Source organism: Columba livia, chromosome 18, assembly GCF_036013475.1.
Source record: "Columba livia isolate bColLiv1 breed racing homer chromosome 18, bColLiv1.pat.W.v2, whole genome shotgun sequence".
Classification (NCBI taxonomy): domain Eukaryota; kingdom Metazoa; phylum Chordata; class Aves; order Columbiformes; family Columbidae; genus Columba; species Columba livia.
Genome location: NC_088619.1, coordinates 8,968,851 through 8,996,557, shown reverse-complemented (window position 1 = coordinate 8,996,557; position 27,707 = coordinate 8,968,851). Strand labels below are relative to the sequence as shown.

General features: G+C 48.9%; 1 protein-coding gene across 1 annotated transcript; it reads left to right on the top strand.

Annotated features, from left to right (window-relative positions):
* Positions 1 to 607: 607 nt before the first annotated feature.
* HID1 (HID1 domain containing) lies at positions 608 to 26,760 on the top strand. Its single transcript, XM_065034903.1, has 19 exons — positions 608 to 834; positions 7,647 to 7,796; positions 10,109 to 10,279; positions 11,586 to 11,699; positions 13,861 to 13,967; positions 14,431 to 14,547; positions 15,283 to 15,505; positions 15,903 to 15,959; positions 16,056 to 16,196; positions 16,600 to 16,690; positions 17,361 to 17,512; positions 18,105 to 18,183; positions 18,836 to 19,000; positions 20,165 to 20,392; positions 20,890 to 21,023; positions 23,360 to 23,440; positions 23,839 to 23,930; positions 24,240 to 24,398; positions 24,749 to 26,760. The coding sequence occupies exons 1-19, from the start codon at positions 769 to 771 to the stop codon at positions 24,810 to 24,812; spliced, it is 2,391 nt and encodes a 796-aa protein (XP_064890975.1). The 5' UTR covers positions 608 to 768; the 3' UTR covers positions 24,813 to 26,760.
* Positions 26,761 to 27,707: the final 947 nt, after the last annotated feature.

Sequence of the window (27,707 nt, the reverse complement as noted above, 5' to 3'; positions counted from 1 at the left end):
TTTGTTACAAGCCTGCTTGCTCCCAGCCCCTTTTGACCCAGGACTATGGAGGAGCTGGAGACACTTGTTCTCCCAGGGCCCCCCTGCACATCCCACCATGTGGGCTGGGGTCTCCAGTGGTGGCTTCACGGAGCTGTTGTGGGGCTTGTGCCTGAGAGCAGCCGAGCAAAGGGGCTTTGGGGGACAAGGACTGGGGGAGAAGGGGGTGAGAAAGATGGGGGAAAGATGGGGGCAGAGGAAGCTGATGGGGAGGAGAAGGCAGAGGTCAGGGAAGAAGAGGAGAAGGGAGCTGTTGGTGAAGGGAGCCTGGGCCAGAGGAGAGAGTGAAGAAGGGCTGGAGGAGGAGGGTGGAACGGGGCTCTGCCGTGGGCCCCCGCGGAGAAGGGAGGCGAGGCAGGGTGCAGGGGCCACGGGCAGCGAAGCGTGGGAGGGGGGGAGTGGATGAGTTGGGGAAGGGATGGCAGCCGGAGATGGGAGAGGAGGGGACATTGAGGCAGAAGGAGGAGGAGAAAGCTGCCTGCTGGAGGGCAGGCGGCGGGGCCGGAGGAGGAGCAGCCGGCACTGTGGGCGGAGGAAGGGCTGCGGGAGGAGGGGAGGGAGGGCCGGGACCTGCGAGGCCGGGTTTGACAGCGGGGAGGGAGGCAGGGGGAGCTGCCGGCGTGGGGAAGGGGGATGGCGGCAGCCGTGGCCCGAGGAGGGGCGGCGGGATCGGCGGCGTGAGGGACAGACCGGCCCTGCCCTGGCAGCCCCGCCGAGCCGGACCGCACCATGGGCAGCGCCGACTCGAAGCTCAACTTCAGGAAGGCGGTGATCCAGCTCACCACCAAGACCCAGGTGAGGGCCGCCATGTCGGGCGGTGGGTGAGGTGCGGGGGGGCGCCATGTCGGGAGCCGCCCGCCCTGAGGCGCGGCCTCCCCCGGCCGTGAGGTGGCCGGGGATGCTCGGAGGTTGCCGGGGAGGGCTGACAGGTCCTTCTCCCTCCCCGAGACACCCCCGGTGCTGAGGGAAGGGGGCGGCTGGGCTCGGGGTGCAGGTGACAGCTCGGCCGGGGGCTCTGGCTCCGCTCCAGGCTCCCGCGGTGCGGCCTTGCCCTAGGCGGGGGAACCGAAGGGGGATGTGATCCCGTCTGCCATGTCGCTGGTCTCCGGGGCCTGACGCGTTCCGGGGGGGAAGGCGGCGGGGCCGAGCTCAGCCGAGGCTCCGGCCGGTTCCCGGGGCAGTTCCCGGTCTGTGTCACGGCCTTGGCGTTCGCTGCCTCTGACATCTTGAGCTTCGCTGAACAGCGTTGCCAGACAGAGCTGTTGCTGCCGTAAGGGATGTCCACAGCTCCTTGCGTGTTCAGCTGCGGGTTTACATCACCACGAGGTTTGGCAATGCCCCCTTTTCTGTATATATATATATATATATATTCAGCCCGCTTTATTTCTGCGGGCTGAAGAGAAGGAGTGAAGTCTATAGGGAGGGTGGTTGCTGGAGGTCTGACAGATGTTGCTCATGTCCTGGGAGCTGGTTTAGTTCTTGTCTTAAATTGGGAGCCTGTCAGGAAATTAGGAGACTGTCCTTCTGTCTAAGGAGCAGAGGGATTTAGCTCTATTGAGAAATTGCGTCTTGGGTTCTTCTGAGCTACGATGCAGAGCTGCTGTTGTGAGCCGCCTTCAGCGGTGAGGTAATAACAGCTGCTAAGAAAACCTGGGCATGATGGCAGAAAGATATTCAATGATGGGGAATGTATTCAGGAGAAAAGGGCATGGATGCAAAGGGCTAAAAATTAATGGGAGAAAATCTGTGAAGACTCAAGAGGTGAAGATGAGCAGTGGGAAATGAATCATAGAAAGTAAGGCTGGAAGAGCGTTTGAGAAATCCTGTTTATGCTTTCAGTATCAGTTCTATCTGCATTGTTCAGGAATGGCCTTTGTGAACATGCTTTTAAAAACCTCCAGGTGTGGATGTTCCACAACATCCCTGGGCAGAACCAGAAGTGCATGAATTAATATTTTGAAGGGATTCTTCCAAAGTCTCTTCTGGATGCCAAATAGTTTAGAACATCTTCACGTTTGGACAGTTCTTCCTCTACTGGGAAGCGTGCTTATAAAGCGAGATTGGGGGAAAAATAAAATTAAGCCAAGTTTCTCAGTGCCTTTGTTAGCTATAGGGATCTCCTCAGTCTGCTGTTCACAAAGAAAATCCTGTATGAGGCAATACTTCGTATCCCCAGCCAAGAAGAGAGCGCTCCCCTCCCTTGGTTTATCGACGTGTGCAGTGAAAGAAGGTTCACCGGGGCCCTGAATAAACGAAAAAGCTTCATTCTTGGCTGGATTCATTTCACATCTACGTGGTGTAGGTGAGACTAACTGCCATGTGGAAAAAGGGCGGGGTATTGGCGCTCCCATATTTACATACCGCAGAAGGGCACCGGTGTTTGCTTGTGCACGGTGCGTGACTGGGATCTCCTGGCACCTCGGACCAGCAGCGACCTCCCTGCAGCCTCCTGCTCCGTGAGACCCTGCGTTCAAAACCCACCTGCAATAACGGAGTCAAATCCCCACTTTAAAGCTATTATCTCAAAATATGCCTCGCTTTCTCAGCACCGTGTCTCCTTTTCTACAGGCGTCTTCTTTGATGTTAGGTAGCTGGACAAATAGACTTTTCGTCAAATCACCGGTAACATGAAACCATGAGGTTAATAATGCACCATGTGGTGTTTCCCAAGGCTCTGATGGAAGGAAGTGGTTGAGCAGAAAGCACTGTTTGCTCACTGCTGGAGGCTCAGAGTTGGCACTGAAGTTAGATTTTTCTTAAAAATTAGTCCTTATAATCTCCAGGCTTTCATTAATTGAAAAATGAGTGTGAATATTGAAAAAAAAATAGTAAGGAACTTAACACTCAAATGCTTGTGCATTTGTGCACATGTGAAACCCAGAACTTGAAAGTCAAACCAAGACTTGGACGCAAATTAAATTGATTTAATTGATTTTTGAATTGCCAAAGAGAAACTCTGAAGATATAAGAGCATTAAAAAAGAAAAATTGCTTCTGAGTGATTCAAAAAGGGCATGTACCAGAAAGAAAGAATTAGCATACATGGAGAAATAGGCTTTAGGATTTTTATATGGTACATGTGTATTACATTACACTGCATGCCTCTACATTGATAGGGCCAACCCTTTTAATAATAAACCAGGTGTGCTTTATCATAGAAAACGTGTGAGCCCTCCCAAATTGCCCATAAAAATGCTGCCTACTGAACAGGTGAAGGGAAACATAGATTGTGAGTGTGACAACTGGTCCGTGGCAGAACAGGGAACTGAAGCCGGGAGTTGTCATTGCTGGAGAAACACGTGTTCCTTTCCCAGCCAGTTGGTGATTAAATGGCTCCTACAAGCAAGTGACTGCAAGATAAGAAATTTTGATCTTGTGAACCAGCTTGTTAGATTTTGGTGCCAGCTACGCCTCTGCTTTTAAAGGAATGGGGAGGATCAAACACTAGAGACAAACTCCAGTCCTTTCTCTGTCCCTAATGTGGAAATACAGCAGCACAACAGGCTGTTAATTCGAGGCTCTTAAAAGTGCATCTTGTGCTTAAAGAGTGATTGGTTTCTGGTAGCTTGTTTGTGATGGTATCCAAGTATTGAGCTCTCTTAGGTTGATCAAAAGCGAAGTTGTCTTAAAAGTGAAGCTGTAACTAACACTTCACTTTTGTCCTAGGCTTTACGTGCCAGACTTCCACAAATTCCATTTTCTAGTTTCCTTTGCTGTGGGAGCAGAGAACTAGTGGTGGAGCCTTTCCTTGGTTCTGTGCTGCTGACCACAAAGATCCTGTAGAAAAATTGACTTCTGCTCTGAAGTCCATGTGGAGCTACTGTCTAGAGATGAACTCTTGCTAGTTATTAATGTCTTGAAAAATCTGTCTTCAGGTTTTCCTTTTGCATGAGGCCTCACAAACAGGTGGTACAAAGATGCATGAATTGCCTCCAACTAATCTGCTGGCCCTGCGGGGTTGCCTGGTCTGGAGCTCAATCAAGTGCTTCATGAATGGCCGTGTGGTCATTACACTGCACAGTTTTGACTTGTTTGGGGTGGGAAGGAGCACGCTGCTGTTGCGTGTTACCTGAGCTTGTGTAGCACTGCCTAGAAACCCCAGCGAGGGATGAGGGACCTGCACTGCTGTTGAGTCGCAGAAAGAGGGTCCCTGTCCTAAATGCCTCACTGCCTTGGCTGGAGGGATGGCTGCTCGTTGGCGAAGAACAAAAGGAGAATGCGGCAGGACTGGTGGCTGCTCGCTCCCTTGATTCTGTGTTGGTGGTTTGCAGCAACCTCAGGATTGGTTTAAGCACAGCCTCCTGGTAGGGACCTGTTGAAGGAATTGATGGGAATGGGCATTCGATGTGAAAGCGTCGTCAGAATGTTCCTGACTGGGAGGAGGGTGCAAACACTCACCCTGCCCGAGTTTGTGGAGGGTTGTATCCAAAAGAGAAGCAGAGGTGGTTCTGGTGTCAGGCTGAGGACAGTAGCGGCTGGGGGAGGCTGTGCCTTGGGACCTTTTCCTGTTTATAGGCCACGGTCACCTCCGCTGTGTGTTCCTGTTTCCTGTGACGTGTCCCATTTGCCTGGGAATTGCCTGGTCAGGGCTGTGATTCTCTGTGCAGTAACTGGCAAGGTGCTTGCAAACCAAGTGTCTTCCTTTCCTGTGTGTGGGGTGCTTAATAGAACCTGAAATCCAACATTTATAACTGTTGGGAAATAAAGGCTAGAGGTGTCCAGTACAACTGGTTCTGCATTTGTGTGACCGGTGTGCAGGTGGGAGGTCTTCGCACCTTGCCCAGGTGAACTGAAGGCAAAAAGTCCCTCTCCTTGCTCTCTCTGAGATGTCACATCGCCTCATCTCTGCCTGCTGTGTTCTCAGCAACCACTCTGCACTACAGCCATCTCTTCTCTTTGATTTGGAGAGCTTGGTTCAGGCAGTGGCATCTCTCTGTCACTTCAGCAGCCTCTGTGGTGGAGTATGGGGGGGGTTAGGAGCTTCCTTTGCTCTCCAGCATGTCTGTGCTGATCTGGAGGATCCAAAGTGGCCCCAGCTCCTGGTGAGTATTCAGCTCCTTGTCAGGATTCAGCTCCTCGTGAGCCCTCCTGGTTAAAGCCCTGTTGAGGCTTGCTGCAATGCTGGGAGATTTGTTACTGCACATTGTGCATTGCCAACACATGTAACTAAATTTTGATGTTTCCAAATGAAGAAGTCCATCGCCAGTGAACAAGACTGTTCTAGGTCTCTGTATTTGTCTTCTCTTCTCTTCTCTTCTCTTCTCTTCTCTTCTCTTCTCTTCTCTTCTCTTCTCTTCTCTTCTCTTCTCTTCTCTTCTCTTCTCTTCTCTTCTCTTCTCTTCTCTTCTCTTCTCTTCTCTTCTCTGTGTGTTAGATACAGGCTGTTGGGTGAGCTCAGCATGAGGAGATGGATATTGAGATCCCCAGAGATGCTGCGTGCAGAGTACAATCAGCTTAAAAACATCCAGTAATATTCTATCAAGGAGATGAATATTCTGTGAATCGAGTAGTTTTGTGATGCCAGACTGTTAATTAAAAGAGGGGTTGCTGCAGGGATGTGAGTGACTCGGTAGAGAATCCGTGTCCCAGGGTTGTACGTGGGATACCATCTGTTGGATGAGGAGCTGACTCGCCGCAGCTATTAAAAATGAAAAGAAATGCTGTTTTAGCATAATCTGCTTGCCAAGATGGCAGCCGTGACATTTGTGTGGCTGCAGCATCCAATGTTGCAGCCTGGGTAATCGCTGCTGTGCTTCTTGCCGCCATGTAATTCTAGTCGGAGACCATGTTCTTCAATCTGTCTTGGCTGTTGTGTTACCGTCTATAAAACAGTGGCTGTGTTCCGCCTCTGAGGAGTCCTCAGGCCAGTGGGAGGTGAAAGGATCTATGTCTGCTGGTGGGAAATGGTTTTCTGCTCCTTCTAGATGAGAGTGAAGCCCATTATTTATGCATGATCTCCAATTAGCAGCAATTGCTGCTCCCTGTTGTTGGGGGGAGCGGCTGTGGCAGGCAGCCAGGAGGTACGTGTGGCAATTACACATGCGGCTGTGGTACGTGGTTTGAAAGGGGGTGTAGGAAGTGTGGTATGGTTCATGCATTACATAGATCTGATTTCCAACTACTTGGCTCTTTTTGAAAAGTGTAATTACAGATCAGATTTGCAAAACAGCTTTGCTTCCATTTAAGCGTTACAAAGAGCCCAGCTCCTTCAGACACTCAGAAAGCTGAAAGTCAAGCTGTGAGCACTTGGCTGTTCCTACGGATCCCCTCTGAGAAGCTGTGGTCTTTGAACCATTTGGAGAATGTTGCCCTTTCCTTGGAAAGGGGTTTGGTGCGAACTTGCTTTGGTGGCCAGGTGATAAAATGAAGAATCTCTCAGCACTAGAGCAGAGTTTAAGAAGGTGCCTTAACGCGTGTGGGTTTTATTTTTAAAGACTGGAGAGTCACGGGCTGATTCATTGCACGGCTGGAAGGACCAAGACAAACATGAAGCAGCCTCGGTGGCACGGGAGCGATAAGGAAGAGAGCCGCAGGGCAGGAACCTGCTGTACCAGTTTGGGGACTCTCACTTTTCCGCCTTTGGGTGGTGGTGACACATCACCTGCCCGCAGACTGCGGCTGTTAGTTCTGGAGATGACAGCAAAGGGGGAAATGCAGCACTTCTTGGTCTCAGACCTGTGAATGAGCTGTTCTCCCCTGGGTCGCATCTTGGCTGCGTTTAGAAATGGCACAGAGCTGGGCAAGTTTCTGCCTCCTACAGCAGAGCTGGGAGTGGGTGGGAATTTTTAAATTTAAACGCACGTTTATATTTGTACCCCTTTCCTGTCTGACACAGCAGACGCACCCACGGCGCTGGTTATCGCGGTGAGCGGGAGCTGCTGTTTGCTGTGGAACCGTTGCAGGCAGCAGGTTCCCAGGCTAGTGGAAGCAGGTTTCTCGGACTACAGGTCTGAAATGGATTGCTTTTTTTGGTATATCAGTCTCCTTCCATTTTTCTCTGTGAACTGCACACTTAGTGCTTTTTAAGAACAAAGCCTTGGCAGCGACCAGCTGCACTGAGTCCAGCTCCCTATAAATATTTGATTTAGAAAAATCAATTCTGTTGCATCCGTAAGTGGTTTGAAGTGGGTCTGTCAGTTCTGTGGGTCTGTTTGTGTCCTGATGTGAGATGTCCATCATCGCTTCCTTGAGACTTTGGTTGCAATAGAAGCAATTCCAGTGCATTCTCAGGGCGTCTTTGGCTTGCTCTGGAGGTGACAGCGTGTGAGAGCAGCCTGGCCCACGTGCGTTGGTGAAGATCTTGTAATACAGACCCTGGGTTGCAGACAAGCAGGAGACCTCATGTACGTTGTGACTCCATGAAGGACTTGGGGAGTCGCAGCCTGATGCAGTTGGTTACTTAAGTGTCTTGCTGCCCATGCTCTTGCTGACATCAAATCAGCCAAAGCCCTAGCGACAAAGAGGAGAAGGAGGTGCAAAACCAATGCCACTGTGTTTTGTTGAACCTCTTCTGTGTCTTGTCTCCTCCCCAAGCCAGGCATAATAGCTGAAGTTCGGACCTCATAGGATGGTGGTTCTGCATCTGTAACCATTTTTGTCTCTCTGCAGCCTGTGGAGGCAACAGATGATGCTTTTTGGGACCAATTCTGGGCAGACACAGCCACCTCAGTGCAGGATGTCTTTGCCCTTGTACCAGCTGCAGAGATCCGAGCAGTGAGAGAAGAATCGCCTTCAAACTTGGCAACTTTGTGTTATAAGGTAAGGTTGGTGCTGTCCTACTCCTTGGTGCCGTGCTAGTAGGGGGGTGTCTCTGGATCAATACCACTGTGGCTCCCAACAGGAGACAGGTACCATGTTATTTCTTTGTACCACATGATGTTCATGCTTGTCCCTGTCTCCTCCTGATGGTAACTCGCAGCCTTTCCTCTCTTGGTTTTAGCATTTGCTCACTTTGGAGCCTTTTTCTTCTTGTCCCCATCAGTCATCTTGGGTCTTACCTGCTGTATAAAGTGCTTCCTGCTTAGGAGATTTTGTACCAAGGCGGCATGTTTGTGGCAAGGCTGAAGCATCCAATTCTGTCGGCATCTAATTGCTCCTCACTGTGCATCGGTCTGGCTTCAAGCTCATAGATCCCAGAGGGTTGTGGAGTTTGTCACTGTAAAAGTGGTTGGACCAAGTTTAAGAGAGATCTTAAGACTTTTCTTCCTTCTGCTGTGACATCAGGACCTCCCTGATGCTGCTTCTGGTGTTGCCACGTATTTGTGTGGAGCACAATGGGCATTGACTTGTATTTCCTACCCTGTTTGTCAAATTGTCAAACTGGTGAGCAACAGCCTGAGACTTATTCTGCCTGGGAAAGTGCAGGTGTTAATAATGCTCCTGATTGGAGCCACGCAAAGAGTAGCTTTGAATTTGCAGTATTTGAAACATTTGGAATGGCGTTTTTCCCCGTTTTATATGGTTGTTGCCATCCTGTTTTTCTTTCCTGCTCTACAAAACGTGAATGAGACCCACTGAATCATACTGAAGGTACCTCTGACTGGGAATTGTGCCTCACACAGATGCCTGTAGTGGATGCTTTAGAAAGAATACAAAAATGAGGAAGAATGGAATGGTTCTTGCCTAGTGCTGTGTCCTGGCTTCTGGCAATCAGCAGTTTGGCAAACCTGTACTGACCATGTAACCTCTCTGTGTCCTTGTTCCCCCTAAACCGAGACTGAAATACGGGCTGTTCTCTTTGCTGGAAACAAGACAGGGAGACCTGGTGACTGCAGGACTGTTTATCCAGAGGCTCTAGGTCTTGGAGTATCAGAGTCAGAGGAGCCTGCAGACTCCTGCAGTGCTTTCCCCAGGCTGATGGCTCTGACCTGCACCAGGTGCCACGTGCCACTGGGCTTAACAATGGTGCATGTTCGTGGAGAGCACGACAGCATGGCTGGAATGTCATCTGCAGTCATGACTGGAGACTCAGACTCTACAGGGCCATAAATGTGCCTGGAAAAATAGTGAAGCTCAGTCATAGTGTGTGGACAGACTGAGACTACACAAACATCATTTAAATACCCATTAAGGCAATGACGCAGGCTGGCAGAGTCAGTGACCCAGTCTGTTATGATAATAAGCAGGGGCACATGACCTCATGAATTAAAAAGCAGCAAGAGCAAGGTGAATCTTTGGTAAATGTTTTGCCTTTCATTCCCCCTCTGTTTCCCCTTGGGATCAGGGAGTACGGGCAAGTGGGTACAGCTGCTGGGGGAAGGAGCTGCCTTTTCTATCTGCGGGTAAAACCTCCTGCCACTGCCTCCTGGGGCTGTGGTTGCTGCCTGGCAAGACCCACATCCTGTTCTGAAAAATCCAGTGTCTGTCTCCATTGGCAGTTTCAGTAGTGATTGGATGGGCTGCAGAGATTCAGCCCAGCAGCAGTTTTGCAAGCAGTAGCCCTGTTCACAGGGTGAGTGGGGGAAACCTGGGCTACCACCCTCCTCTGCAGCAGGACCTTGACAGACTCTGCTGGAGGCTGAATCCAGACACTTCATAGTCACAGGCAGCTCAGCTCCCACCTTCTGAGTCAGGAGAGGTCCCTGCTGTAATGGCAGCAGCACATACAGACCTGTCAGACTGTTTCTGTGCAATCTTCCCGTGCCAGCGCCTCTCACTGTGCAGCACAGTGCTGCTGCCGTGGTTCTGCCTGCATCTCGCGTGCTTGATGCGGCTGATTAATCTGATCCGCTCTTTGCAGCGTGTGGTGTGATGGAGCAGCACTGGAAGGAGCCTGCTGCTGCTGTGGCTGGCTCTCTCACATGGCACGACACGTGTGCTGCATGGATTAGCCCCTGGCATGTGAGGTCTCTTGCAATGGGACAGTAGAAATCCAAGAAGGTCTGTTTGGGATTGTTAACCCTATTTCTGCAGTGTTTTAAACAGCAACAGCGCAGGTACCATTGACCTCAGAGAAAAGGGGCTCCCAGAGCTGCTTATGTGTGTGGGTGTCACTATCAGTACAGAGCTGCCCAACTCTTGCAAATTTGTGTCCAGGCTAACACTACCTGCCTCGGTTTTGTTTCCTTCAGGCTGTGGAGAAGCTGGTGCAGGGAGCAGAGAGCGGCTGCCACACAGAGAAGGAGAGGCAAATCGTCTTGAACTGCTGCCGGCTCCTCACCCGTATCCTGCCTTACATCTTCGAGGACCCGGACTGGAGAGGTTTCTTCTGGTCAACTGTCCCTGGGGCCGGCCGAGGAGGGGTCTGTCTCTTGGCATTTATTCTTCTTTTTAGAAGGTGAAGGGGATGTTAGGAAAGCTGGAGCCACGTCTAATCTAGGGTCAACAGCTTCGCTGTCTGAAGGCTGATTTCTCCCTGGGAACTGAAGGGGAAGGTGATGGTATTCCTGGGCCATTAGTAAATGTCTGAGTGATTATCCTTCACCTGCTTCATGATGCAGTGATGGATGACAGAGCTCATGGACTGTGGGTGCCTTCCTCCCATAAGGGAGTCTCTGTTGTGTACAGATCTATTGGTTTGTGTGTCACCTGCTTTGGATGTGGTGGTATCCAGAGCCTGCAGGGCTTCCTCTGGCAGCTGAGGTGATGCTAGCAAAGATCATTCTTGGAAAAGAAATCCCCTTGTACCCTAATGCTTGTCATTTCATCTCTGGCTGTGAGTTCAAGTAAAAGCATCTTTGCTGTGTTTGCCCCATCCATCCTCTCTGGGTCTCTCCTTGCATCCGGGATCTGTTTGATGGTAGCGTTCCTGCTGTCACTGAGGCAGGCATCAGCCACACAGGCCATTATCTCCGTTAGCTGCCTGCTGTGATTGAAGAGCTGTGTGTTGTGCGCAGGCTGACAGAGGCCTGGCTGAGGTAGATAAGCTGCTGCCATTCCTGCTCCCTGCCTTTCTCTCCAGCAGCAGCGTGTGGTGGGGCAGGCCTCCCATCCGGGATGCTCCTTGACAGGCGGGATCTGGCAGGGTTTCCCGTGGCAACGGCTGCAGAGGAGTAGCCATGTGTGATTCGGGTGATTGCTTTGCACGCTGCATAATCCCCTTTGCTGTCGTGCTTACTCTGCTGCATGCAGCTGGTTCTGTCACCTCCAGTTCTGGGCAGCTCGTGCAGGACTTTGAGAGGTTTTACACCTTGTTTCTGCTGGCTGGCTTCTTCCTATTGCACTCTGTGTGCCATCCAAATTACCCTCCTTCATGACTGTAAACCCTTCATCTCTGTCAATGGTTCCCTTTCCTTTTGTCTTCAGTAGGTCAAACATCTTCATGTGGCAAGGTCCCGTGCTACTCTTCATTTCCCCAACAACTCTAGGCCTTTGTCTGCTCCATTTGGTGTTGTTAAAGAGCTTGTTCCTGTTTAGTCGTCGCGTTCCAGTGGGGATTTTCTTTCCTGGCTGAGTCTTATGTGTTTCTCCCTCTTGTTCCTTGGTAACTTCTTACACTTGCCAAGAACACACAGGGAGGTATCTTCTCTTGCTGTGTTACACTAGTGTTACTGTGTGCTCTTTGCTAACCCTGTGCTGACAGTGCTCTTTCATGTTTCTCGCTTTTAGGGAGATGAGGATGATGAAAATGCCCGGCCACTGGCCGAGTCGTTGCTCCTGGCTGTCGCTGATCTGCTCTTCTGTCCTGATTTCACTGTGCAGAGCCACCGGAGGAGCACGGTGGTAAGTTGAATCATGAGATTATCTGCATAGAGGTAGATCAGCTGCATGGTGGGGGGTACCCTGGAAAACCCCAGCAGCTCCCTGCAAACCTGCAGACAGGAAAATACAGAGTCGCTGAGCTTGAACCCACAGTGGCTACTATTGATCGACATTTTGGGTTCACCATGTGGTGTGTGTGCCTTCTAAAATAGATGTTTTGAGGCAGCTGGGTGAGTATTGGATGGAGTGGCTGGCACTTAGCCCTGCACTACAGCTCGCCCCTCAGGAAAAGGTGGTTGTGCTGGCAAACATCTGCTCTTCTGTTGTTGCCAGTGGAGCAGAGACCTTTAGCACCTTGTTCTTTCACTGGAAATTTGGTGCAGCCCGGGGCAGGAAGCAGCTGTTTGCCTGATCACAGGTGCTGTGGTCTGAATGAGTAAATGGCATCTGTTGTGTCTTTCCACCTCCTCTACCTCGTTGGATTATTGCAGCAAAGACAAATGTGTTCTGATCCTTATGGTGACTGTCTTTACTTCAGTGGAGTTCCCTGAAGCAGGGATCTCCTTACCAGGTGTGCTAAGGACAAATCCTGGTGCATCTCCCTCCCTCTTTCTTTCTCTCACCCCACCAATGACTCTGTTGTGTTTCTTGCAGGTCCAGTCTATAAACAAAATTGGGCAGCCTTCCTTTTTGGTATAGCTATGAAGTAAATTAAAAATGAGCATGCTAAACTACGGTGTATTTGATAGCTGCAAAATTCCCTGATAAATCCAAGTATTAAGTTGCTTGCTTGGAGTTTCTGGGTAGTAGAAACAGGGTTAAAATCTGTCACTTGGGGATGGAGGGGTGAGGCTGGGTCAGAGTTGTGTGCGTATGTGCCAAGAGTAAGTGGCAGTGTGGCTGAAAGAGATGGACTTGTGCTGTCACTTGGGATGGATTGCACAAATCCAAATGACAACATTTTTTTTTCCTGGGAGAGCCCCTCTGACCTGTGTTTTGTCCCTTGGCAGCAGGCAGCCTGGCTTTCCAGGGCTCTGGACAAGCTGAATTAGATAATGGGATCATGGATGCTTTATGTTCCTTGCTGTTAGCTGCCTGTCTGCAGCCTCTGCAGTCTTTGCCCAGCTGTCTTCCCTCTCTGGATCTGTTCTGACTGCAGGTTAAGAGCAGAGACGAGTGCAACCACTTCATGCTCACGGCAGAAAAACACGTGGCCATAGAGATGCAGGTGGTGGTGGACAAGTTGCTGAAGCAGAATTAAGAGAAAGAGTAAGGGAGGGAATGGGCAAAGGATTCCCATGAGTGAGCCATAGTCCTTTGTTGTTTGCCCTCCTGTTGAAGTCAGTCCTGAAATTATGGCTAGAAATTGGGAATTCCTCTGTCAGGCACGGTGCCTGCATATCTGTGTTTTGTCACTTACTTGCAAAGGCTGAGCTCTTTGAAGACATCAGCCCCTGCTTTTTTAGGCCTGGGCAACTGCTGTAATGATGGCTGATAACATGCTGTCTCCTCCTCACATTCCTGTTTAGTCATATGCAGTAGGAGCAGTTTTGCGGATGTAATTGCATTTCTTCCCATGAAGCCTGTGCCTGACAGGAGATGTTCAAGATTTGGTTGTGAAGGAAGGTCTTGGACACTTCAGTTCTCAGCAAGAGTTGTTCTGAGCAGCTTGGTGAGAAACCTGACAGCAGGCGAGCTCTGGCCTATCTGTAGGAAGTGAGTAGCAAGGCAGCAGAAGCCCATACTGTGGAGGAAGCTGCAGTTGCTTCTGTGTCAGCAGGAGCTGCTGCCAATGTGCTGGTTTTGTGGGAGTCATGGTTGGGGTGGTAAGTGCATCTGGGTTGCCCTCAAGCCCTGCTGTCCTGAGATCAGTGCCTTTGTGGGAGGGAAGTTATGCAAGGGGAATGCAGAGCAATTAGAAACAGTCCTCTGATCTGCTTTCCCCAAATGCAGAGAGGGAAAGCAAGCATGTGGTAGAATTCCCTTAGTTCAAATGCAGAAAAGAGACAGCCTAAGCGTGTCAAGTGCACTTGATGCAAACATATTCATCTGGGCCCTTGCTCCTGGTCATTAATTTTTTGCTGTTGCTGAAGAGGGTGGCTGAATTGCCTTGGATACCAACTAGTGCTGTCAAGTCTTGCCTTTGCCCTCTGTGGTCTAACCTCATTATTTCTCCCCACAGGACACAGCAGAAGATATCCACTCCATCGACAGCTGTGAGTACATCTGGGAGGCAGGAGTGGGCTTTGCTCATTCTCCACAGCCAAACTACATCCATGACTTGAATAGGTAAGAGGCTCTGCAAAGGCAGAATGGAAAGAAACTGGGCTTGGGAGAGGGGGATTTGGAGGAGATGGGATCTCTTTCCATCCTTGGGTATCTGTAATTCCCAAGGGGCTTTCTACCTGCTCCTTTCTGAGCCAACAGGACTGGCGACACAGGAAAAAGCAGCTGACCCCCTGAATAGCTTTTCGTAGTATGATATGGGAGTCAGAGTGCCTGTAACAGGAACTGGCAAAACATTACTGCTTTGAAAGTGCCACAGAGCTCTGTACTGTATTTATTTTTCATAAGGCAGCAATTCTGCTGAGTTTTTTGACAGCAGAATTGTTTATAAAATGAAACGGGCTTAGCTCTCTGTGGGGAGGACTTCTAGACGGGACTGAGCCTTTCTTATGTGGTGTTGTGGTAAGTGATAGTGCTTCCTCTGCTCCTGAGTAGCTCCAGGTCTTGGCTTCTTCTCTTCTTTCAGGACAGAGCTGCTTAAGCTGCTGCTGACCTGTTTCTCTGAGGCCATGTATCTGCCTCCCTCTTCGGACAGCAGCAATGCCAACCCCTGGGTGCAGTTCTTCTGCTCTACAGAGAACAGGTGAGGGTGAAGGGTGGGGTGCCATGGGGAGAAACACCTTCAGATCTCTTCCATGGAGTGGGTTGGTAATGGGCAATCACAGGACTTCATACCTCCAACATCTAGGGGCTGTTGTCCTTTTTCTTTGTCCTTATCTTACGTACACCCTGTTAGCGCCTCTGCTTAGTGAGAATTGTTCCTCAGCAGGTAAAGGAGGGACTGAGCCTGGTTCTCCCTGGAGTTTGATACGGGACTGATCCCTGTCCTGTGGGAAATGGCAGATCCGGTTCCCCCGTGGGGATGGTGATGTGGTGCTGCAGTGGGCAGTTTATGGTGGCAGGTGAATGCTGCCCTCTAGTGACATTGTCCCCTCTGGGTCTTGCAGCTCCCCAGGTGAGCAACTGTCACCTGGGGAAGCACAGTCCGGGCTGAAGGGAGGTGGTTGTGTCTTTTCAGAGCCTAGAGAACTTTGAGGTTTTATCCTCTTTTGAGATTGCTGCACAGAATTCCTCTTGGAGGCCACGTGGCTTTTGTCACCTCCCCTTCCCTCTCAGCTGTAGTCCAGGAGACCAGCTGGGAGCTGGAGTGTCAGCTCTTGTCCCTGAGTTGCTCAGCCATGGGCCACTGTCATAGCTTAGAGGAGATGACTGTTTTGTCATCAGCACAAACTCCTGGGGAGCAAGATATCTGTCCCTCCCAAAAGCAGCACTTTTTGCTTCTTGCTTCTGTGCTCTAAGAATGTTTTTTCCTCCCCAGACATGCGCTCCCACTCTTCACCTCACTCCTGAATGTCGTCTGTGCCTATGACCCAGTGGGTTATGGAATTCCTTACAACCACCTGCTTTTCTCCGATTACCGTGAGCCCTTGGTGGAGGAGGCCGCCCAAGTACTGATTGTCACTTTGGACTATGACAGCTCCACCAGTTCCAGTCCCACTGTGGATGGCACAACCACTGGCACAGCTATGGATGATGTGGATGTGAGTGACCCTAGGATCTTTGTTTGCTGCTCTCCTGAGCTCTGCGGTCCTCTTACACCAGCTTGCACTGGATGTTGACCTGTAGGGCCCAGCACAACCCCCCTCCTTGCAGTCTGAGGTCTCTGTCCCAGTTCTGCTTCTCTTCCGTAGGTCCATAAACAGCTGTAGATGACCGAACCACCAGGTTTTGATCACTGGCTTGAATCAGCAGCATATAACTGAAAAGCACTGACTTAACTGTTCCCTGAGGTGCCCTGTCTCCTAGAATTTAGAGCTGTGTCATTCAGGGAGGAAACCTGAAATGAGAGACATTAGCCCCTAGAGCCAGTGGTTACACTTTGACTTCCTGAGTAAACCTTGCTGCCAGTAAACATTTCACTCCTTGTCTTTGATGCAGCCTCCTGGACCAGACAATCTGTTTGTGAATTACCTGTCAAGAATACACCGAGAGGAGGTAACGTGCTCCTATCCTGAGTTATTTCCTGTCTGATTTCATGCTGATTGCGTTATCTCTGGGCCCACCGCAGTCTCTTTCCTGGTCTGTTGGCAGGATTTCCAGTTCATCCTGAAAGGAGTGGCCCGCTTATTATCCAACCCGCTGGTCCAGACCTACCTGCCAAACTCTGCCAAGAAGATCCAATTCCATCAGGAACTCCTTGTCCTCTTCTGGAAACTCTGTGACTTCAACAAGGTGTGGATCTACTTCTTATTGAGCTCTGCCACACCTTGCCTGTTGCCCAGAGCCTGGTGTGGCTCTGGCTGGACCGAGCCCCGGTGAAGAACTGTGGATGGGTGGTTGGCAGTGACCCTGCAGTGCTCTGGTTACCAGCACTACTCCCTGCTGGGTGGGTTTGGGGGGGTCTGGCTCCAGAGAGAGCTTGTGAGAGAGGCTGCAGCTCCTGGAGGTCAACACATGAGGTAAATGCAGGAGCATATCTACAAATATCACTGGAGTTGAAGAACTAATGCATACACCAGCCTTTCTAATGTTCTTGAGAGACTGGTTAGTTTGAGGCTACCTGGCTTGAGGCCTGTGGATGATGCAGAAAACCAAACATGCTTTTGATTGTCTGAAATCCTCCCCTTTCTTCCAGAAATTCCTCTTCTTTGTGCTGAAGAGCAGTGATGTTCTGGACATCCTTGTCCCGATCTTGTATTTTCTCAATGATGCCAGAGCAGACCAGTGTAAGTCATTTATTTCCAATATTTGGGATCATCTCTGCTTGACAGTTGAGCTAGAATGTTTTTAGGTGCTTCCTTCCTACCACTGATATGATTTAGCATCTCAAGTGCTTGTTCCTGATCTTCTGTCAGCGTGGAGTAGAGTGGTTCAACTGGCTGAGTGTTCATGGTAGTAACAGACTAGAAGCAGGACATGGTCTGTACCACAACATAGAAAGGGGAAATCCTTACCATGTGTTGACTTGTTTTGAGTCCTTTCGTCAAAAACTATGTCCCTGGTCCTATGAAGAAGGAGAAATGAGCAATCTGCTCTTGGTTTGGGTGTAAATCAGGCATAAGTCCATCACTGGGTAGCAGAAAGAGGAAATCAGACCTTTCCTGATATGATGATGGGTTTACATCAAGAACATAACAAAGAAAATAATGATCTATCCAAGACTTAATGTTGTACTGACCTCACAGATGGGCTTGGGAAGGATGGTGGTACTGGTAACAGAGGGAGCTCTGTGTGGGAAGTCCCTTATCGGGGTAGTCTGGTCTGGACAGTTTTTCTTTCAGCCCCACAGTGTTTTTCCTCTCTCCTCACTGCCCTTCTCTATTCAGGAGTCCACTGGCCTGACTGTGATGTGGGTTTTTTTTTTTTGGTTTGTTGGTGTGTTGGTTTTTTCTGCAGCACGAGTGGGCTTGATGCACATTGGGGTCTTTATCCTCCTGCTTCTCAGTGGGGAGCGTAACTTTGGGGTTCGACTGAATAAGCCGTATTCTGTACGAGTGCCTATGGACATCCCTGTGTTCACAGGGACACACGCAGATCTGCTCATCATAGTGAGTACAGCTCCAGCAGTTCTTTTCTGTCCTTCCTGACACAAATAACTGCCCTTCCTCTTTCAATGTACTCATCCTTTCTAGATTTCCAGCCCTGAACTGGTTGTGAGGCAGTTGCATCTTTCCATGTCTGAGGGTATAGTTAAGAAAAGTAGGACAAACAGCTGAGTTAGAAGTTTGCACTAAAAATCAAATATGAAATGATTAGTTCTGTGGCATTTCAAGCAGCTCTCGTTAGGGTTCAGAATCAAAATCCACTAGAGGTGAAGATGTTTCTTACTTCCTGGTGCTTTATTTTTGTCTCAGGCTGCTGGTGTGTTTTGGAACAGCTGACAGTCAGTTTCTGTTTGCGGTGTTCTAGAGCCCTAATCAAGTCCCCAGAGGATTCCTTGTAAATGAAAGCTTGTAGTCCTGGAGCACAAGTCTTCAGCGAGAGCAGCCTTCCACACCTGTGTAATTGTGGAGTGTGCAGGGCCCTGCCTAGGAAGGAATGGTGTCAGAAAGCGATTAGTGTGGGGGTGGTGCTGGTTTTGGTTGAGAAGGTGCTTTCAGTACGGTACTACCTTGCTCAAGAACTCCTTCTCTACCATAGGTCTTTCACAAGATCATAACTAGCGGGCATCAGCGGCTGCAGCCTCTCTTTGACTGCCTGCTCACCATCGTTGTGAATGGTAAGCACTGTCTGGTGTGAAACCACAGCCTGCAGAGGGGACAGCTCTGGCTGCTCTATCCCCTTTCCCTGTGCCCCTTAACACTGACCAGTGTCACCAACTGCTGCTGGAAACTGGGACCTGTTCTGGTCTGTGCTGGAGGTGGCAGCTGCAGATCAGACCTGCCTGCAGGGTCATAGCCTGGGCTCACTGGGATGGGGCACAGCGTGGGGCAGCAGCCCCTGGAGCCCCTCTGGGGTGGCCGAAGGGCATTTGCCATGAGGTGTGGAGAGCATGGTGGCAGTGCTGTCCCTCCCCAGCAGGGAGTGCCACCTCCTCACCGTGGCAGTGGCTTCCCTTGGGTTTAGTGAGTGTTCAGGTGGCTCCAGTTGGGTAAGTTTTTCAAGAGGCATGCCAGAGATGCTGTTACTAGTATAAAACTACACCAGACCCTCTAGAAGCAGAAAAGCCTACTTTCACTGGGCAATAGCTCTGTTTAACTTATTTTATGCTTGGAAATGTTCTGTGGAATCCTGTTGGGCTCAGCTATTCTCTGAGGCTTTCCCCAAGTGCAGGGTGGGAGGGTGCTAAGAGCCACATTTTTAACTGTGTATTTACGTGAATAAATACACCTTGGTTCTTTCTCCATTTTTCATTTTCTTGCCTTCCACAGTATCTCCATACCTGAAGTCTCTCTCCATGGTGGCTGCTAACAAGTTACTGCATCTCCTGGAGGCTTTTTCCACCACCTGGTTCCTGTTCTCTGCTGTCCAGAACCACCATCTCGTTTTCTTCTTGCTGGAAGTTTTCAACAACATCATTCAGTATCAGTTTGATGGTAAGAGACTGACTGCTGGGTTTGCACTAGTTTAGTGTGACAGAGTGTGAGATGGAAGCTCAGAGAAAGTCCAAAGAGATGAGAGAACGGGAGAAGTGTAGAAACAAGCTATATGGAGGTTGGGCTAAAATTGAGAAGTTGGGTTAGTTGGTAATCAGAGTGGGGTTCTGGCCCAGACAGATTGGGTTAGAGCAAAATGAGATGGCAATTAATTATCAGCATAACCTCAGCATCCTGCAGACCAGAGGATGAGATGGGTAGAGAGTGAGTGTAAGCGAGAGTGAGTGTAAGTTGTGAGTGGCTCGATGCTGCTGTGAAACAGCTTGTGTTGCTCAGCAATGTAGGTGAGGGGCTAAAACAACTTCCATCCCCTTAAACATTCAGAAGTACCTCTCAGTTCTGCTCTGGCAGGTCACTGGAGCTGAAGACCAAGCAGCCCCATCTGAACAAAGTCCTGGCACTTGCCGCCTTTCCAGGAATTGCCTTATGCTTTCCCTCTTAAAAGCATGACAATCTTTTACCTTAAGGATATAATAGAGCAAGATCCCTTAACCTGCTCAAAAATGTAATGTTTTGCTTTAAAACTGCAAATGACAAGTGGCTGTTCTGCTTCCTGAATGGAAATCTTGCAAGTGATGGCTGCCAGATCCTAAACCAGCCTTTTGTGGCCGTGATTTGTGTTTTATTTTAGGAGACGGTTTCATTCTGTTCTCTGCCATCTTGCAGACAGGAAGAGTTCTGGACTTTTGGCTTGGCTATTTCAGGCTTGTTTCTCCTCAAATGGAATGTCCCTGATCTTTTTTGTGAACTCTTTTGAAGATGGAGAAATTTTGAATATCGGCTAACAACTTTTTCTTCAAAAATAGGTGTTAATATGTGGTTTAAACTACCCTTTTTCTTCTAAGTTGTTTGAATGTCAGTCTCTAAGCCGTTTCTTGTCAGCCTTCCAGCCTAGGAAGGATTTAACTGAATTTTCTTTACTATTTTGTAATGGATAAGAGGATCTCTAGCTCTGCTCTTTCTTCCTTGTGCCGTTGCCTTTGTGGGCAGAAGGATGGTTCTTTGAGCTTGCAGGCAGCGCTTCATGCAGGCAGTGAACTGGGCTGTATTGACAGAGCTCTTTGAGTCTTACTTCTCTGCTCATTTCATTGCTGCGATTCCCAGGGAACTCCAATTTGGTCTATGCTGTTATCCGCAAGCGGAATGTGTTTCACCAGCTGGCCAACTTACCCACAGACTCGCAGTCCATCCAGAAGGGTCTGCAGCGCAAGAAGAAAACTCCTGAGCCTATTTCTCGCACCAACTCCCAGGACGGGGTCTCCATGGAAGGGTCACGTCCTGCTGCCCCTGCTGAACCAGGGACACTGAAGACAAGTTTGGTGGCTACTCCAGGTGAGCGTTAGTTTACCTTTGTAACAGGAGAGAAGTTTGTTTTCTCTGTGAGATACGGTGTGGACTCACCCTTTCACTGGGTGTGGGAGAGATTAAGAGTTTACATCTGTGAATGACTTGCTGCCTTTCAGCCTGAGTTTCACATCAGTTTGCCCAGGCTGATCACAAACAAGTCAAAGTAAACTGCTTTGAGTTTCTTTCCTCTCAGACTTAGTGTCCACGTGGCCAGTTTGTCCTAATGTTGACCTTTTGTCTCAATTTGACTATATCAATGTGAAGCTGTGTTCCTCATACATCAGGGAGCATTTTCCTAGCAACAAATGAACTCCTTTGGGGCAGTGAAATTAAGGTTAAATCTTGCTTCTGCGGAGAGGAGAGCTTTTCAGATGTCAGCAGACATGTAGGGTGTCTGTGTATGGTAGCACAGAGAAGAACCCCCCACTTTTAAGCGTATTTGATTCACTTATGTTGCTGAGCTTTTTCTCTTTTGAACACAGGCATTGACAAGCTCACGGAGAAGTCACAGGTGTCGGAGGATGGGACCATGCGTTCGCTGGAGCCCGAGTCTTCACAGCCTTCCCCAGAGGGTAACCCCCCCTCAGCTGCGAGTGACGGGGAGCCCTGGAGCAGGGTAAGACCAGACACTGCTCTGTGGGGAAGGTCTAGGGCTTGGTTTGAAATGAACTAAAACTGGAGATTTTAGTTTGCCCTCCGAAAGGCATCATAGTAAAGGCAATATGCGCACACACTGTGTTGGAAAACACCGTGGTTCAGGAGGACTGTTGCGTCATTTTGGGTGTTTCATGTTTGTGGTAGTGACACAAGAGCTGGAACACCAGAGGAGTGAGCTTTCTCCACCTTGAAAGCCACTGATAGACCAGCAAGTGCGTAATTGCAAAGGGATGTATTCCTGATTCAGAGGCTTTTGACTCAGGTGCTGACGGCTGCTTTTTCCTCTCCTTTCTGGGATGGAGAGCTCTACCAGAACGTTCTGGCCGGCTGGTGTAGTGAACAACGTGTTCCTGTGAGGGCTTGGCTGAGGTGCTGCCCCCAAAGTGGTGGCTGTTGGTCATGGGGACAAGACAGAGGCTTTGCCATCTGTGAATTGAGGCTGTGCTGGCCTCCCAGGTCCTGGTGGCAATGTCAGCATTCTGGCTGTTGCTAGTTGTCTCCATCAAGAGCTATGACAGCCAATCTTCCAGTTTCAGCGGAGCAGTCTTTTAGTGCTCTCTGTTAACTACTCAGTCCATCTCCTTGCCTGTCCAGTGTCGAAAATCTCTAGGCTGTCTTATAGGTAATGTACAGGGTGTTTCACAAAGATGGACCCAATTTCAAAGGAGTATATTTCAGGATCACAATATGTTACAATTACACAAAAGATCTACGAACGGTTTACCATAAAATGTAAGGAGTTACCTGTCCTTTCAAGTGGTAAGAGTTTCGCTGTAGGTGGTTCACCGTTGCAGAAATATAGTCATTTCAAATTGGGTCCCTCTTTTTGAAACACCCTGTATTACGAGGGCCGTCCTGCATGTCTTCTCCTCCTTCAGCAAGGCCACATTTATACACCAAGTGCTGCCTCTCGCCCTGCCTGAGCATTCACTGTCCACTGAGCCGTTTCACTGCAGTGAGAACATTGCATCCAGTTGCATAGGGAGGCATGGCTGCCCCGTGGTTAAACACGTAACTTTCCCAGCTTTCCCTCTCTTATTTTTCTCTGGAATGGCCAAACTGACAGACCAGCTCTCACCAGGTGTGCAGCGAACTGGGCAGGAGGTGTATCATTGGTTGTTGTGGGCTTTGGTGGTGCTACAAGAGTTTTTCAGCCTGTTTTGCTCTCGACATGCTTTCAGCTGAGACAGGGCTGCAGAATTGGGGTCCAAATGGGGGATGTTTGCAAAAGCATCGCAATCTAGTGGAGCAGGCTGAAGACTCCTATCTTTTACCCTTATGTCCTGATCCTCTCTGCTTGTCTGTGTGCACATGTGGGCGTTTGGTCTCAGAGAGTTGCCCATTAGCTTTCCTACCTGGCTCCAGCGCGTCTGAATGTTTGTGGGGCGGGGGCCAGACAGCAGACGGCGGGTGACGGGCAGTAAAGCAGTGGGTGTGGAATATGCTACAGGAGAATCCTCACTGTCAGCGCAGTCTGGGGCCCACACTGTCCAGTCTCCAGGGATTGTGGGGTTTCAGACTATCTGAACATTCTTTTTTCTGTGCTCCAACCTGTTTCCAGCCTACTGAGTTAACATAAATCACTAAGAGATAACTGGATAGATTTTAGGATACCCACCCTTATGACTGATTTAATTTCCTTCCTTTATCTGTTGTAATGTTTTCCCCTTATCGGTCATAACCATTTCAAAGGTGTCTCATGAAATGTTCAACAGCCTTCGTATTTCGGTGTAGTTCCATCTTTCCTCTCCTAAACCTGTCAGCTGGCTGCCAGCATTTGGGTGGCAGCTGTGAGGGGGTGAGGGCTGTGGGAGAGTGTGGAGGAAAGAGGAAGAGGGTGGGGTCATGTGAAGGAAATTGGACATTTTTATGATTTTATGAGTTTTATTTTTAGAACCTTGATGAGGACACTGCACTGAAGCTGAACAGGCTAAACAATAAGGTTGTAGCTGCAAACGTTGCAAAATAATGTTGTCATTTAGGCTTTGAATAAACTGGAATGAACAGAATTCCCGTATATCCCAGCTCCAGTTTTACCCTTCCTGGCCTTCCCTGGTACCAGATGAAGGCCTGTGTACTGCAAGATGTCTTAAGCACACATTAGTGTTGTCAGTAAGTGCGATTTTGGCTGAGAACTTGGAGAAGAAAGGTTTTCTTTTTCCAGCAGCCCACGAAACATCATCATGGGTCATTACCTCTCTGTGTTCACCAGCTGGCTTGAGCTGCTCTTCAATGTGATTTTTATTTGTTGTTTTTTTTTGTTTTGTTTTGTTTTAAAATAATATTTATTGATAGGAGGCATTACATCCCCGTCGGGATCGAAGGCGTCTCTCTAGTGCATCCTCCAGTGGACAGTGGACTCCAACTCCTGACTGGGTGAGACAATCTGGACAGAGGAAATAAATAATGAGGAAAAAAGTTATGACAAAAATGCCACATACACACACACACCCCACTGCCCCCCATCTTCCCATGCCAACAGAGAATCCCCCAGAGGAGCATTTCTTCACAGGGGAATGTCTTTGAGTTGTGGTCAAAGCTCCATCTGTGAAATATTTTATTTTACCTATTTTAAGCCAGTGTCCTGCTAGTTTCACTGAGTGGCTCATAATTCTAGTGCTAATTCCAGGGTTTATTGTATTCCTGTTATGCAGTCAGTTCATCCACATCCTTTGATTTTTGTAAACCTCATTTGTTGTAGAGATAGTGGACATAATTGCAGAAAAACTACCAATGCAGTGCACTGATTTCCCTGTGGGCTTTCCTCCTTACAGGTGATGTCTTGGAAGTCAAAGCTTCCCCTGCAGACAATCATGCGGCTCTTACAGGTGCTGGTTCCTCAGGTGGAGAAGATCTGCATTGACAAGTAAGTACATTTTTGGAGAGAAAGGGCTGTGCAGTGTGAGGTTGACAGTTTGAGTTTGGAGGGTCTCTAGGTGAAACCTTGTAAAGTGTAATTGAAAGCTTCATGGTCTCAGCAGACCAGACATTATTTTGCTTGTTGAGCTTCTTGTTTTGTCTGATCCCTTCTCAACTCTTCTTATCAGTGGAGTGTGTGCTCTTGGTGGCCACAGTTGCCAGCTCTGTATTTGTTTAGACTGATAATTTGTGTTGCAGCAGTTTTGGGGGTGTCTGTGGAACATGCGAAGGGTGTTCCTGATCTGTCTCTTTGCAGGGGTCTCACTGATGAATCGGAGATCCTCAAGTTCTTGCAGCATGGCACACTGGTGGGGCTGCTCCCTGTCCCTCACCCCATCCTCATCCGCAAGTACCAGGCAAACTCGGGCACTGCCATGTGGTTCCGGACCTACATGTGGGGAGTTATTTATTTGAGGTAAACCAGCCAGCTGAAATCTAACTTGGTCTTTTCCAAACTTTTGGGGTACCTGTAGAAAGAATTGCATGTACTTGGCCAGCTCTGGATTGTGTCATATTTACAGGATAGAAAGATGTTGTTGCCTTGGGAGAGACTAGAGTGAGTCAGTTGCTCCAAGCTTTGTTTGAGCAGGGGAGGTGAAGAAAGTTGTCCTGGGAGTACTGCTTTTTGGGAACTGGCATTAGCAGGGAATACAAGAGCAAAGTTTGAAGGCATTCTGTGCAGTCAGCTCCTGTCGTGTGGGCTGTGAGATTTGGATTCCACATACCTGGCCACAGAGTTAAGTGGCTTTTGTCTTTCTCTCTCAGGAATGTGGATCCCCCGATCTGGTATGACACAGACGTGAAGCTGTTTGAAATTCAACGGGTCTAAGAGAGCACTTGCCTCTACTATGAGAAATACACTGGATCCAAGGACTGCTGTGTGCTGCTTCATCACAGCTATTCCTGCATTTCACATCCAGCTGGGAGACCAAAAGGACAATCACTGCATTTACCTCCCTGTCATTTAAAGCTTTAATTGGGACCTGCTTGGACATCCCGCCCCCATCTCACTTCTCTTCCCTCACCCTTCGCCATGAACCTTGAGTGAAAGATATCTAAGGGATTGTCCATTGTTGTGGTTGCACTAGAAATCAGACCTTTCTTAGCTCTTCTGTTACTCTTTTGCTCCTGGATGTGGTGTGGAAACCAATATGACCCTGTCCTCACTCTGATCAGAGTCAGTATTTAATTAAAAAAAAGACTATAGCTGTAAATTGGGTGCAAGGGAGAAGCTGCTATTCCTGCAGGAGATGGGCTTTGGAAAATGCTGTTACATTTTTGTGGCTCTATAAGTTTCCGGGCATCCCTTCTGTCTGCAGGCATCTCCCTGGTTTCTCAGTTGCCTACTGGTAGGGAAGCCTTTCCCCACCAAATGAAAGGAGAAGTTGCTGAAGGAAAACTTTGTGTCTCAGTTCTGAATCTCTACTCCTTTCCTGGAAAGCTGCTGAAGAAGTTCTGTAGTAGCCAGTGCCCTGGTGTGGCCTGAGAAGTTTTTTCTTGGCTTCCAGGTCCAGCAGCCTTTGTGCTGGGCTGTTGCAATGGGGTGTGTGTCACCTTGGAAAGCCCCGCTTAATCCGTGTGAGCACGCAGGGAGGAAGGGACTGGCTCAGTGAGGCTGAGGACAAGAGACGTGATTGTTAAATGCTTTTAGTCTTCTCCCGTTGACTGAAAGGACAATGTCACCTGGGTTTGAGGGGGGACCACATCCTTCCATCTTTGCCTGGCAAGCTGATGCAATGCAGGGAGTGGAAGGGTCTTTTGCACGCTACTGTCTGGGGCAGGGGGTTGAGGGAGGCACTCAGGGAAGTTGTAGGAGGAATTTGGAAGCTGTAGGAGGAAAAGCATCTCCATGTCACTAGGGAGTGGAGAGCACTGAGACAAAGTTCACTTCTTCAGGGCATTTTGCTAGTGATCAAGTTAACAGACCTTGAATGTATTGGGTCCCAAGCATGTGGGGTCTGGGAAGCCAGAACCAGAACTGGTTGGAGACCCACTGCTGCTGGCTCGGTTCAGCAGCGTGGGCTTGCACATGGGTAGGTGGAGACATCCTGGGGATCGAGTCAAATGTTTTTTTCTGCTGGGAGAGGCAGCTTAGACCTGTGTGGTCTTTAGACAGTGAAATGTGAGAGGCCCTGAAGTTTTGAGGCTGGAGTGGTTGCAACAGTACCATGCTCTCCTAGCAAGAGTGCTACGCAAGAGTACTGCTGAGTTGTAGTTGGAGTTGTCATCCTTTGGACACTGAAACTGGACTGAAGTCCCAGGCCAGTAGAAAGCTGAAATAAAGCCTGAATGGTTTTCTGAAGGGTAAGAAATATATGAAGTAGAGAGAGGTTAGTCCTCCACCTGCCGCAACCATCCAGCCCCCCAGCCTCCCTCTCTGCATACAACCCACTTTGCCGTCTGGCACGACTCCCATCCTGACCCTGTCTCTGTTCAGACGTGAACAGGGTGAGGTCTCTGTTCTACCTGCAATCTCTCTTGTCTATAAAAATGTGATTTGGTGGGGCCAGCCTCTGATTGTATGGCACTTGCACCTCAGCTGGAGTGGGGCGTCCCGTGTCCCATGCAGTTGCCTCTTCCCTCCCACAGATCTGCTGGTTCTCATGATCTCTTCTGTCCTCTGTTTCCTGCTTTGTTTCTTTGTGAGTTCCTCTGGAAACCTTTTTGTTTGTTTCTTGGTGTTTGGAGTCTGATCCTCGTTCTGTGGAAATCAACTTGCACTGTAAACTATTTGCTTACTTACAGAGAGAAAGATAAAGATTATCTGAAACATGCAATTCGTTGCTTATTTTTTTCCCCCCCCCGAGAGGTTTATAATCTTGTTTGTATTATGCTGGGTTGATTTGTGCTACTAGGAGACTGAGTGCTGGCTTCCTCTGCAGTGTGTGGTTATTTTTTGTAATCAGAAATGAAGATTGGACTCTGGAAAATGAGCTTGAATTGTGTGGTTTTGACTGTTTCTGTGCTTAGGACATGAGACATCATCAAAGGTAGCTGCCTCCATCCTGCTCACCAGCAAGAATCACAAGATGACTTCTTTTTCAGTCCATACGTGTGCAGTATGTACAGGACTTGGTATTTATAACTCGATGGGAGACTTCGAAAGTCACCTGCTCAGTGGCAGCTCAGTAACTTGAACAGTGTTTTATCTGTTACACCACAGATAAAATCCAGGCCGTGGGTTCATCCATGAAGTGTATCATTGCTTCTCCCCAGGCTGACTATAACTAGGAAGGAGGTTTGAGATCTGTTCATCATTTGAAAGGGCTGGACCTTGGCATGGATCTCCCGTAGATCCCTTGGTACAAACTGTGAAATGAGAATAATTATTAACTTTATTGGAGCCTAATTTATCCAGCTGTTATTTCTCATGATATATTTTTGTTGACACAGGCCTAAGTAAAAACACTTACTGGGCAAAGTTCATGCTCGTGCAATCACTCTCACTTTTAGTTTCACATAAATGTGCTGTCATTGCCTGAAAGCTGAATCACAAAGGCAGTGGGATGTGTGTGGTCGGGAGTTTCTGCCTCTCGTCACTGTTACTGGCCTGGAAGAGTTTAATTTTTTTTTTTTTAATTATTTTTAAAATTTATTTTCTTTTTAGGGGATCAGAAACACTGTAAATAGGCTCTGATCCTAAGCCCACGCCATTTCTGGGATTGGAATAACAGGGGAACAGAAGCAATAATTAGATGCCTTTTGTACCATGCTACTTTGGCCT